This window comes from Empidonax traillii, unplaced genomic scaffold, assembly GCF_003031625.1.
Source record: "Empidonax traillii isolate 1590-97213 ecotype Southwest subspecies unplaced genomic scaffold, ASM303162v1 scaffold791:size383699, whole genome shotgun sequence".
NCBI classification, from domain to species: domain Eukaryota; kingdom Metazoa; phylum Chordata; class Aves; order Passeriformes; family Tyrannidae; genus Empidonax; species Empidonax traillii.
In genome coordinates this window covers 143,938-156,056 of record NW_020955984.1, presented here as the reverse complement: position 1 = coordinate 156,056, position 12,119 = coordinate 143,938, and the positions used below count along the sequence as shown (strand labels likewise).

Here is a 12,119-nt window from a genome sequence, read left to right as displayed (position 1 = left end):
ATTGGAGGCAGAGTGTGAAATCAATTCAAACCCTTTTTGAGAGCTAATCAGTTATTAAATTTGTACACTACACAGAACTTTCTTGTGCTACACTTACAGAGGAGCATTTTATACTGTATGGTTATGCATAATTCGCACACCCTTCTGGAAAGTACGTTAATGGACTTTTCAAAGTATCTCCTGTTTTCAGATGAGAGCCATCTCTGGACGAGTTGTTGAATATTTTAGCACTTTTATGGGTATTTTAATAAATGCTAACATTATTTCATGAGTGCCTCTGCATTTTTCCTCACACATTTTTCCTTCCTGTTCTTGGTTAGCAACCCAAAAGGTACACCTTTGTCAGTAAAAAAATAATGGTCTTATCTTACATAAACTAAAGTAAAAGTGAAATCTAAATCACATTAAGTGATTTATTGTTTTCGTATTTATTCAGAGGTAAAAAAAAGGTTATGAGAATGCTAAAAACTACTGTCATGTTTTTTACCTCAATTCCACTCCCTAGGGCCCTAGATCATGCTACCTTTGTTATTGCTACACTTTTGATGTAGTCTGGACACTGGTGACTGGAAATTGTGAATCAAGGGCAGCAGCCCAGGAATAAAAATAAAACAACTCAAATGTAAAAAAATATAGCTGTATGGATAATTCATGTGTTAACTGTCCATTATGTGCAGGATCTGACTTTTAACAGTGAGGGAATAATACAGTAGTTGACTTGGTTGAGTCAGTTTAAGATAGGAGAACTGTAACACTTTTTCTCACTTCACTGACTTCCATCCATAATGTGATCATAAACTCATTACCATTATTGTAGGCTATCGATTTTTATGGATGACAGAGGAACTATTTCCAATAGAAGTTAGTGGTTGAAGTCCTCCTAAGACTTCATCTTCACAAATGGCTTGAAACACCTATCTTCCAGTGCCTTTTTTTTTTTTTTTTTGGTAGGAGTCTCTTTTTGAACATGCTTTTTTCTTTCCTGATTGCTGTCATTATTTCAGTCACTTATTTCCACTCTTTTCTCTTACATCTCTTCTTGAAGAGAAAATTAGGTTTTTCAAAATTTCTTGTACTGGGTATGCTCCATTAGTATATTTTATTCTCCTTTCCACTCCCTTCTTCAGAAAATGATGGCATTAATGTAACTTTTTCCTGTGCACCTTAATCATCACACCAGTCATGGTGACAAAAAAATTTGATAAATTAAACTTACAAACCAATGGGAAAAATAAATCTAAGTATATTAGCAAAGTATGAATGTTATCCTTCATCACTATTCATGAGATTGTGGAATAATTTAGGAGCATCACACCAGTGGTAGCTTTGTAAATTTTGTAGTATTTTTTGTAGCTTTGTCCATAGTGAATTCTGATGTTACAGAAACTTTATAATAAGCAACTATGCATGAATGCAGTGAGTGTAGAAGTGAAGAATTGGGTCATCTGGCTACTTCACAAAGTCTCTTTGAACTAATTTGGAGATTTGAATCGACAAGATGGAAGCAGCATGCAGAATTACTTTCATTTTTTTACACATTGGCCATAAACTTTAAAACAGTGTATATATAAATGGAGCAAAAATAACACTTGATATAAGTATGGTAATCTTTGCTCCATTTATATATGCACTGCATAAACAGCTTTTAAATATGCTTTTATAATATACGAGAGTCTATTTCTGTCTGTGGTATTCCTCTGAGAGTATCACAGATATTCCTGTGAGAGGGAAAGGCGATTGGCTGAAAGGTGCAGTTGAGTGGGAGAAACAGTCTTGCAAATTACTTTGGGTAATGGGGAGGTGAGAGCCATGTTCTCGTTGGCTGAGAATAACCTCTAATACACACTGTTGAGCATTTTGGCAGCAGTAGAAACAATTGTCTTAGCTTTCCAGGGGTCTGGCAGGGCCAGCAGTAGAATTATGCATGTCTGTGCCTATAGTCAGCTGTTCTCAGTCTGTTGCCCATGTTGTTATGTGTAGGTTAGACCCAAGTCAGCATTCATTAGCACATTGTATGTAATTACACAGTCTAGTATCCAACCCAGACCGGTCTTTCACACCATGTGGCTGCTTTTCTGACTGGCAGGTTTTAATGAAATTTGACTTGTACCCCAATAGAAAATACCTTTCAGTGCATGGACAGCTTCTCGTTGAACTGCTGTGCTCCTAATGAGGTGATGCAGAGCCCACAAATGTGCATTGCACAGTGTGTTTTCACTATGGAAGGCTGATTCTCCAAGTTTAAGTGCTATGACCATAACTCAAAAACGATGTCAGGGGTTTCTCCAAACTCTCACTTTGGGCCATAGTATTTTTTATGAAGGGCCACTTAGTCCAGGCTTTCTCATGATATTCCAGGGCAAAGAGGCCACCTAGTAGGAAGGCAATGTCATTTCTCATTTCATCATTCTTTCAACAGCTTCTGTGGTCAATAAATAAATAGTCAATCTGTTCCTTGCAGCCAGTGTCTATATACCTGTAAGAGGCTGAGGCTAAATATACATTATATGTAATGAGTACATCAGTAGAGAATGTTCCATCTGAGGCGATACTGTGTCATAATTTAGTCAGTTTATGCAGGTTGCAGATTTAAGTTATGATAATACCCATGCAGATCAGCAATAAACTGGTATGAGTGGTGGTACTGGTTTTAACTCTAAATACATACTAGTTACACAGCATTGTTTTGAGGTAATTGTAAGAATGGCATTTATGATATATAACGTAAGAATAGCCATATTGCAATATTGCTCTATTTTTGCTGTTTCTACGTCCATTCTGACTCATGAACCCTTTCCAATACTGCAGTCTTGCCATATTGCATCTTATTATATCAAGTGCCAAGAGCAATAACATAAAACCTTTGTTTTTCCTGCATGCTCTATTTAATCTCTAAAGGCAGGACTCGGCTCAATGGAGGATGTACATATACCAGCATTATACCAGTTCCGTTCTGGAACCACAACAGCCTTTGCTCATAAATTTCTAGACCAAAGCAATGCACGAGTCAAGCATATAGGTGAAAACTATGAGACGTTTAGTATCTAGTAAATTTAGCAGTCACTTTCTATAGCATTAGCAGTAAACCTCTTCCAGATGATAGTATATTAAAGCTACATGCTCTAAAGACATTTAGCCTTGTCTTGGCACCAGCTAAAAGAATAGGATATAAAGTGTGCTGAAGTTCATATTGTATTTCAGTAAGCTGCTTCATTTCTTATTAGTTCTGGGCAAATGTATGTGGGGGAGGAGGGAAAAGGGAGGATGCACTTAGTTCTAAGAATATACATTTAAAAAAAGTCAAACTGTAAACATGGTATTTGAGTATAAATATAGACTGCCATATTTTCAATGACACTCTTACAGCAATTAGCACTTTTTGAAAGTATATTATTTGCCTCCAGAAGGGGAAAATATGGCTTTACTGGAGCTGCATGTAAACAGCTTCAAGTGCAAGTTGACATGATTTTTCCAAATAAAAAAAATCTAGAATAGACTGAGACCCAACAGTGCTTGACACAGAAGAGCTACTGTTGATGCATACATAATGCATTTTCTAGAAAGCTAAGAAAACCAGTGAATTACTATTCTCACAGCTAAGACAGGAACCTATATTGCCTAACTTTAGAAAATTATAGTGTAGTGGGCTAGACTCTCCTGAAATGGTCATTTCGGAGGAGCAGAAGCTAAGTATGGGTAATGGATCCCTTCCCAATGTCCAGGACTACTTTGCAGGTAACTCAGGTTCTATATATGATGAAATATACATCACTCCAAATGACCATCATATCTGTTTTCCACCCGTTGCTAACATCTTCTGGTAACTCAACTATAATTTCCTCCTTAGAGAAACTCAGATTTTCTACACTTTGTTTACCAAACTTATCAAACTCATCTCTTTCAACCATCTTACCTCCCATGTTCCAAATTCATTTTACCCATAGAAGTTTAATGTAGTGATCTGAATGTGCTAAGCAAAGGACGAAGCTTGCAAAGTGGTATATTGGACAACTGACACTCACAAATGGAGTAGAATTAAGGGCAATAGTCATGTTTCATGGTACCTGTGACTGGAATAATATGTGGCTGTCCAGTATAAAAACTGAATGTTAAATTATTTTAAATTTTCTTAACCTTGTGTCACATCTGTAGTTTTAAATTATTGTACTTGTTTATTTTCTTTCACTTTTGCAATGGTAAGCACTAGTTGCCATGGCAAAAAATTCTGCATGCTTTTCACTTGTGGTTTCTCAAGCATCAAAGGGTGCTTTCAGTAATGTGTGTTGGATAAACTTACTGTTCCAATCAACACAGTGTTCCATCTTCAGTGGGCACTTATGTTTTGTTCAGTCTTCTTCTGAGTGAGCTTAGTAACTCTTAGTAACATCTACCAACTTTACTTGACAAAGAAAACGCACTTTTAGTATCCTCCATCTCCAGTTTTACCCATTGTTGCTTGACATTGTAGGCATGAGGAAGGCTAGAAGAATCAGAAATAGAAGCAGTAAAAATACTGGAGTAATAAGAAAATGCTTCATTTCTTCAAATATCATCACATTTGAGAAAAATTGAAGCAGGCACAGTCTAATTGGTGCCTGTCATTTAGGTTTTTCAGCTTTATAGAGGCAGTTTCTAATTTCCCAGCTGCATGTGCTCACTGTAATTCAAGCATTATTCAACTTTCACATCCAGTAATAAAATGTGATCCTAGCAACCTCATAAAGAAAAACTCCCTGCCCTTTCCTAAACCCTGTATTATAAAATTCAGTATTTCTTTAGTTCATCAGAATGCTGTAAAGGAGAGAAGCTGTATGACTTGCCTTTCCAGAAAAAAAACCCAACACCCTTAGAGATTTACAGAAGTTTTCTTCCTAAACTAAACTTTTGAGGTGGATTTTCTGCAATTCCATTAGCTCCCTTGTAGCCATATCAGTTGAAAACAATGAGTTGACATTGATGAAAATGTTGCAAAGAATAAAGCAATTGAGGCTTAAAATCAGAAAATAGGTTTTTTAATGGGTGACAATTGATGACTAAAACTATACAAGAAAGAAAGATGAGAGGAGGAAAAAATTCAGTCAATAATCCCATTGAAGTGAAAGTGTAGGGGAAAGAGATAAAATTTCCTTAAAGGAAGAAAAACCCCTATTTCTCCAAGAAAGCAGGCCATGTTGGAAGCTTGCTTCTCTCAAGAAGCTTTTGCATATACTTTTCTAAATTATGAAACTTTTTTCCACTTCAGGACTATGTTTACATTTATCAATATTACTCAAATAGAGAGGCAGTACGTATATATTTTTTTTCTTTTCATTTACCCAATATTTCATCAAAATTTTTTACAAATGTAGAAATATCGACATTATCAAGACAACTAAAAAGAATAAAATTTTAGCATGCCATTCAGTGAAAAATAATATATGCAAGCTTGAAGTAACTTCTGTATTTTATATACTGCATGCTGTACATCAACTTACATATATTTTTAAATTTCCAGCAAATGTAAAAAACCCTACCTATCCAGATTAAACAATTCATTGCCTCAATTGGTGTTGACCACAAGGGTCAAAAATTCAGTGTTTATTATGAAGCCAGGCATTGTGGTGTGTGAGAAAAATAGCAGGGGAGTTGCAGAAAAGAAGTTGGAAAGCAAGCACAAACATAAATTCGTTAAAAATAGTTGAGATGAAGCCTCACTGTTCTTGAAGATGATGTACTGTACTTTCTGTTACATAATACAAAGAAAAGTGATTATAGCAAATTGGCTGGAAAAACACAGACCAGTAACATGTTGTTCTTTTTTTTGTTGTGGGCTAAAATGAACTGTGGGCTCTGGGGACTTGAAAGGAAGTACACTGGGGGAGGTGTGCAGGAAGATGTGGTTGAGAGATGAGTTTCCAACCTGCAAAAGAAAATATAAAATGAGCAAACCTAAAAAAAGAAATGTGAAGGAATGAGCAAGATGCACAGTAGGAGAACCAAAGATGAGGCACAACGAGTTAAGCTTCTTTCAGAATAAAAGAACAAGAAAGAGTATCAGATTGGGATGAGCATTCAAATCCACCGCTTTTCTCACATTGTGATTCTTCACATTACTTCTTCTCTTTCTGTAGAAATTGTAGGAAATAAAGTGTATGCTCTATTTTTAGGGTCTCTCCTATATCTTAGGAAACAAGAAGTGTCAATAGACTCCTTTGCTATGCTGAAAGAAATAAATTTTGTAAGTAACTGAGGAAATAAAAAATTAGTTATCATCTACCCTTTAATCAATAGGAAAAAATGAGATGGATATTGGCTGTCATATTCGAGGAGAGAGCAACCTTAAGTGAAAAATTATGTTGGGGCTTTAAAGAATAATAGTGCTATAAAAGCTACCAAGTGCACAACTTCATATAGATCACACACAGTCCCCTAAAATGCTGGCCTATCTGCATGAAGATACATGACAAGCTCAAGTTCTTCACAATTTGCTGAAAAACAAACAAAAAAAAAGAGTGTTAAACAGTAAATAAACTTTATATTGTCCTTTGACTTAAAGTCTTCATTTTGGCAGAAAAGGACATATGGGTCCTCTGAGACACCAAGATGAACATGAGCTGGCAAAATACTCTTGCTGCAAAGAAGGCTAATGGTGTCCTGGGCTGCTTTAGACAAAGAATTTCCAGCAGGTCAAGGGGAGTGATCTTTCCCCTCTGCTCAGCTGTGGTGAGGCCACACCTGCAGTGTTGTGTCCAGTTCTGGGCACCCACTACAAGAAAGAGATAAATGTAATGGAGAGACTCCAGTACAGAGTCACTAAGGTGATTAAGGACTGGAGCACCTCTTCCATGAGGAAAGGCTAACAGAGCTGGAAATGTTCAGCCTGGGAAGAGAAGTTTCAGCGGAATGTTATTACTAAACATAAATACTTGAAAGGAGGCTGTAAAGAGGACAGAGCCAGGCTCTTTTCAGTGGTACCCAGTGGCAGGACCAGAGGCACTGGGCACAAATTGAAACACAGGAGATTCTCTCTGAACATCAGAAAACATTTTTTCACTGTACGTGTGATTTGCACAGGCAGCCCAGAGAGGTTGTGCAGTCTCTATCCTTGGAGATATTCAAAAGTCAGCTGAACATGATTCTGGGCAACTTGCTCTGGTCTTGAGCAGGGGCGTTGGACCACATGACCTCCAAACCTCCCTTTCGACCTCAACCATTTTGTGGTTCTGTGATTCTTCAGTTGGCTGATAAGATACAGTTGTTTTTAATGATTTAGTTCAGCTGCAAGTATCTTTTCAAGGTGCTTGATAAAGCAACTTTTTTTTTTTCATCCTTTTCGAGGAATTCCTTTCTTCTTTCCTTGAGTGTCAGAATAAGACCTAATACCTTCTTCCTTTTAACTGTCACAACTCCATTTGTATGCTCCCTGGTGCTCTCTATATTGTACAGACAGGATTACAACAAACTCCTACACTTATAGATTCAAAATCAATTTCTAAATGAAAAAAAAAAAAAAGTTTAATTGCTGCAATGGCAAAATTACCAAACTTCTTGATTAATAAATACGACAAAATGTTTCATATTCACCAGTATTTCACATTGATAATTTTTAGCTCAAACCAGGTTTATGCCTTGTAGCACAAATAATCAGTGGTAGGTTTGCTCACTTTATAACCCTTTAACTGAAAATTGAATGCAGTGAAATATTGCACAAATTCAAAGCTCACAGAAACACATGTAAATTAAGTATACATGACTGAAATAGTATTCAAATTGTGCCAAAGTTGCAAGAACATTTTTCTTCAATTAGTTTTCTTACCAATTTTTACAGAAATACACCCTTTTTATCTGCTGAAAAAATCAGGCTTAAGTCCAAGTTTTTTTATTGAAAAGCAAAGAGCTGACTTTTCAGACCATGAAATTAATGTTTATCATTCAAATTAATAATTCAAAACATATAGCTAAGGCCCTATTTAATTTAAGCAGTCAAAGAGGAAACAGAAGAAAAATCATCGCAACATGGAAGCAGAAGAAAGTTATATATTGCATGAATACCTTTTTCAAACATCTGTCTATGTTTATCCAGCAAGGGACGTAGGCTTCTTGTTTTAATAGCTCCACGTTATTTGACAAGGAGAAACTTTCAACAATACAATTACTTTCTTAGATAATACTAATTAAATAATAAATAATAAAAAATCTTCTCAAGGTTGATGAGATTATATTTAACATATTAAATCAGAATATTTATATCAATTTATATTTCAAATATACAAGACTTTTTTTTCCTTTTGAATGCAGTCTGCCATCAACCTCCTACAGTAAGCATCTGCAGTTTCTTTTGCTGGCTAGTATAAAAAAGAATAGTTAATACAGATTTAAAGGATCAACACTTTAATAAATTAAATGGAGTTAGGAGGACATGTCCATATTCCTGTTGATTCAGATTTGTGGATCTGTAAGAGTTTTCACATGTTTCCTTGGCCTTTGTAGTTTGTGCTATTGTCTGAATTTGGACATTAAAAGACCCACATAAACCACTAGACACTTATTTGATGCTTTTTATGACTTCAGGCATATGCAATGGAGGTCTAGTAATAAACAAATTGAATGAGCTCACCTCATAGAACCATACAAGTTTTGGCTGGTGGGGAAACCCCTAGGAGTCCTTTAGTCTCCCTGTGCTGTCAGAGCAGCACTTTCAAACACTGCACCACCGCTTTGTGTTTTTTCTCCACCTCAGTCATGGAAAGATTGAGATTTCACAATGTCTCTTGCTGGCTTTGCTAGCTTGTTCCAGTTGTACACTGCTGCACTAGTGAAAAAGGTCCTCCTAAAGCCTGGTTTGAGTTTAGGTGACTGTATTGTGCTAATACCACTTGCTATTACTTGCAACAAGTGTCTCATTTGTGTAACTGCTGCTCAAGTAGGCTGTTGGAACTGTGTCCTGAACTCTCTGTCACAATAAATGAGCTCTCAGTTCTCCTCCTAGGCCTTTTTACTATCTTGCTAACCCTTCCCTGAACTCTGATTTTTGGGTAGCCTACTTGAACTTGGATGGCCCAGAACTCAACATAGTATTACTCTACTAAGTTGCAATCTTGACTTTTAACATTTAGGCTGACTTGAGGAGAATATTTTAGTTACAGGTAGGTCATACAGTTTTATTAAAGTGTATAACAGATGTGAAAGTCCTTGGTGAAATGAACATTTTCCAATTGCTTTATATGGCAATATTTAAAAGAAGCCAGATACTTTTCATGTGAATGATTCAGGTAGACAAATTCAAATATTATGAGGTCTGTGATGTGCTGTCCCTATGTACTGATAAGTGACTCAAAAGTGTGTTTTCATACACATTTTAGCTAAAGTACCTCTGAATTTTCATACAGGATAATTAAACCTTACATGTCAGAATCTTAAAAGAAAAGCATTATTATTAGCCTTTTTAGAACTATTTCACAGCATATTTCATCTTAACCACCTACTTTTATAGTCTAGGAAAACATTAGCCTTCTTTTCATCCTTATTTTTAGCTAGAGTCTTGCTTGTGTGACCATGAGAGTAAGTGCTTGCTTTGATTTCTTAGGAGGTTGATTTCAAACCATGTTACTAGAATTCATTGCTCTAAGTTACTCACAGATTACTGAGATAATATTGTTTTATCATGAATGCATACCACCAAAATTATATTAAAAAGTAAGATGGAGGGAGAAAGAGAACAGAACAAAATGTTCTATTTTTTTTTTTCAAGATTCATGCACAAAATCCCTCCTGCTCTACCAGTATTCTTGCTTCAACATTTTTCTACTGAGCTTAAAGTAAGAATTCAATACATACTAATGAAGATCAAAAAGTAGTGTTTTTACTGAAGTTAACCAGTTAATTCAGAACATGAAGCAGTGGTGTAAGGACTTTGCACAGGAGAACATGTTAACATTCCTACTTGCCTCAGCCACATTTTACTGTTGCAAGTGATAATATGCATCGTTGATAAAGTTGCATATTTGATATTATGCCCACTTTTATTCACGTTAGCAAAACAGAATTTGTGTGCTGTCTTAAGCAGTGAGTCATTGCTGCCTTGAATTTAACTGCCTTTGTAGGTCCTGAGTTTTCTTTAAAGGCTACAGTAGGCAATCAAAAGTTGCCTACACAAATCACACATAACCTGCCTTGATTTGAAGTATTTGGATAGGGGCCTTCAATGATAGTGAGTTTGGTTGGCATCACTAACTTGACTTGTATAAAAGGACTTGGGGAATGTTCAGGAAACTTTGCTATCAAAAGAGATGTTGAGGGGAACTTGTAACAGACTGTTTCATCAAAATTAATAGTATATAATTTTGTTCCTAGAAGACCTGAGGGCCTTTTGAACAAGAAAATAATTGTTATATCTTGAAAACTGAGCCTATCTTAAAAACTTTGCCTGGGGCAAAGGAAACAAGTACTATTTCACTGACAACCCATCCAGCAGTATGATTTTGCTGTTGATACTAATGCTATCACCTATTTTTAATGGGTGATGTTACTTTGCTATCTTAAAAATACTATTGGAGTTACTGTTCAGGTATTAGGCCAAAGCTTCTCATTCACTCTCTCCACAAGATAGAAGGGAAGAGATGAACATTGTATTTTATGCAAGAAAGCATCAAGAGGAAATAATTTCTGTGACTGTCTGCTATATGCATTATAAATGGTAAATATGAATAAAATATATAAATTTGGAGTATATGCTTAAAGTCTATCCCAAGTGGTAGGCTACAAGTCGATCATTTTGGTTTTATAACTTCTGGAAGAATAGAGTAATGAGCCTTTACCACAAATCTCCGGTGCTGCTACTCTTTAAAAGGTAGTTATTAGTCATCAGCTTTAAGTTCATCTTCAGCATCTACCTTGGAGATGCTCTTTGCCCTTCTGTGTTCTCTGAAGTAGTCAGGCAGAGCGCACGATCCTGCTCCTTACTGGTGAAGACTTCTCCTGGCTCCAGAAGTAAGTTCTGTCTGTATCCAGCAAGCGGCATCTTTTACATAACTTTGTAAATACTAAATAGAAGAAGAAAAAAAAAAAAAAAGCGAAGCTATGGGATTTTATTGTCTAAAAAAATTGTTATTTGTTTTAATTTACAGGACTCTTCATCTGCCGATTCTGTATCTGTCAGCAAACATACTCCTGTAAGCCACAGTCGAGTGCTGTCACTAGAGAGTCGCTGGACATTAAGGCTACTTGAGCAGTTTGAAAGAAAAAACATGAGGCGACAACTGTTCTTTGTAAAGTTCAGTAAAAGAGAGACAGCCTTGAAGCAGAAGCTTCTGTTTTTCAAGTTATTTTCCCTCGTCAGCATCCACTCAGTTTATCTCAAGCAGAGGTGTGTGTTACTTCCAATTTTTTGAGACAAGCAGGTATTATACGTAGATACTTAGAGGATGTACACAAAGGAGAACATGCCCTGCCTGCCATAATGGACTTGAACTGTTGAGAAAAGGACATAAAAATTCAACTTGCAGAGAAGAAGAAAAACCAGTTCTGGACCCTGGAGCAAGTATGTGTTTTTCTTCCAATTTATAAATCACATCTTCTTTTCAAAATTTATCTCTGCAAGGAAATACTGAAAGAATATCGGTGAGAAGGAAGCTTTCAGAGGAGTATCTAAGGTCAGTGAAGAAACAGTCAAACCCAATGAATTATCTTTCAAGTTAACTTCGTGTTTTTACCTATGAATTTTGGGGGTCAGTGGTTTAAGCTAGTATGGAAAAAGTTGAAAACAAAGGCAATTTTTATATTAGAGCATCTTGCATGTTCCAAGGGGAGTTATCTTTGTTGGCCAATCCTATGAGGACTGATACAACTATGTCTCATAACTCACTCCTTTTTTAAAAAAAGGAAATAACATGGAACCCGTGATCACAATACATGTAAATTTGCACATTTTATTCTGATAATGTAATGTTATTTCAAAAAGCAGAATAAAAGTTTTCTTTTAATTATGACTTCTATGAGTTGTTTTTTTTTTTTCCTAAAATCAGCATGATTAGAAAAAATACAATTTCCTATTCTTTCAGTAACTCAAAGTTTTCATTGAGTTGCTCCTTTTCATGTTCTTCTTTCCACCTCTCCTAAGGTATGCCATCAGGAAAATATCC

At 35.9% G+C, this 12,119-nt stretch overlaps 1 protein-coding gene across 1 annotated transcript in view; it reads left to right on the top strand.

The window, feature by feature from the left end:
• Window positions 1-11,966, top strand: part of LOC114066664 (transmembrane protein FAM155A-like) — a 171,371-nt gene extending 159,405 nt beyond the window's left edge. Inside the window, exon 2 of the mRNA XM_027901497.1 lies at window positions 11,106-11,966. Within this exon, the coding sequence (XP_027757298.1) occupies window positions 11,106-11,369 (264 nt within the window). The 3' untranslated portion in view covers window positions 11,370-11,966. The remainder of the gene's footprint in view (window positions 1-11,105) is intronic.
• Window positions 11,967-12,119: the final 153 nt, after the last annotated feature.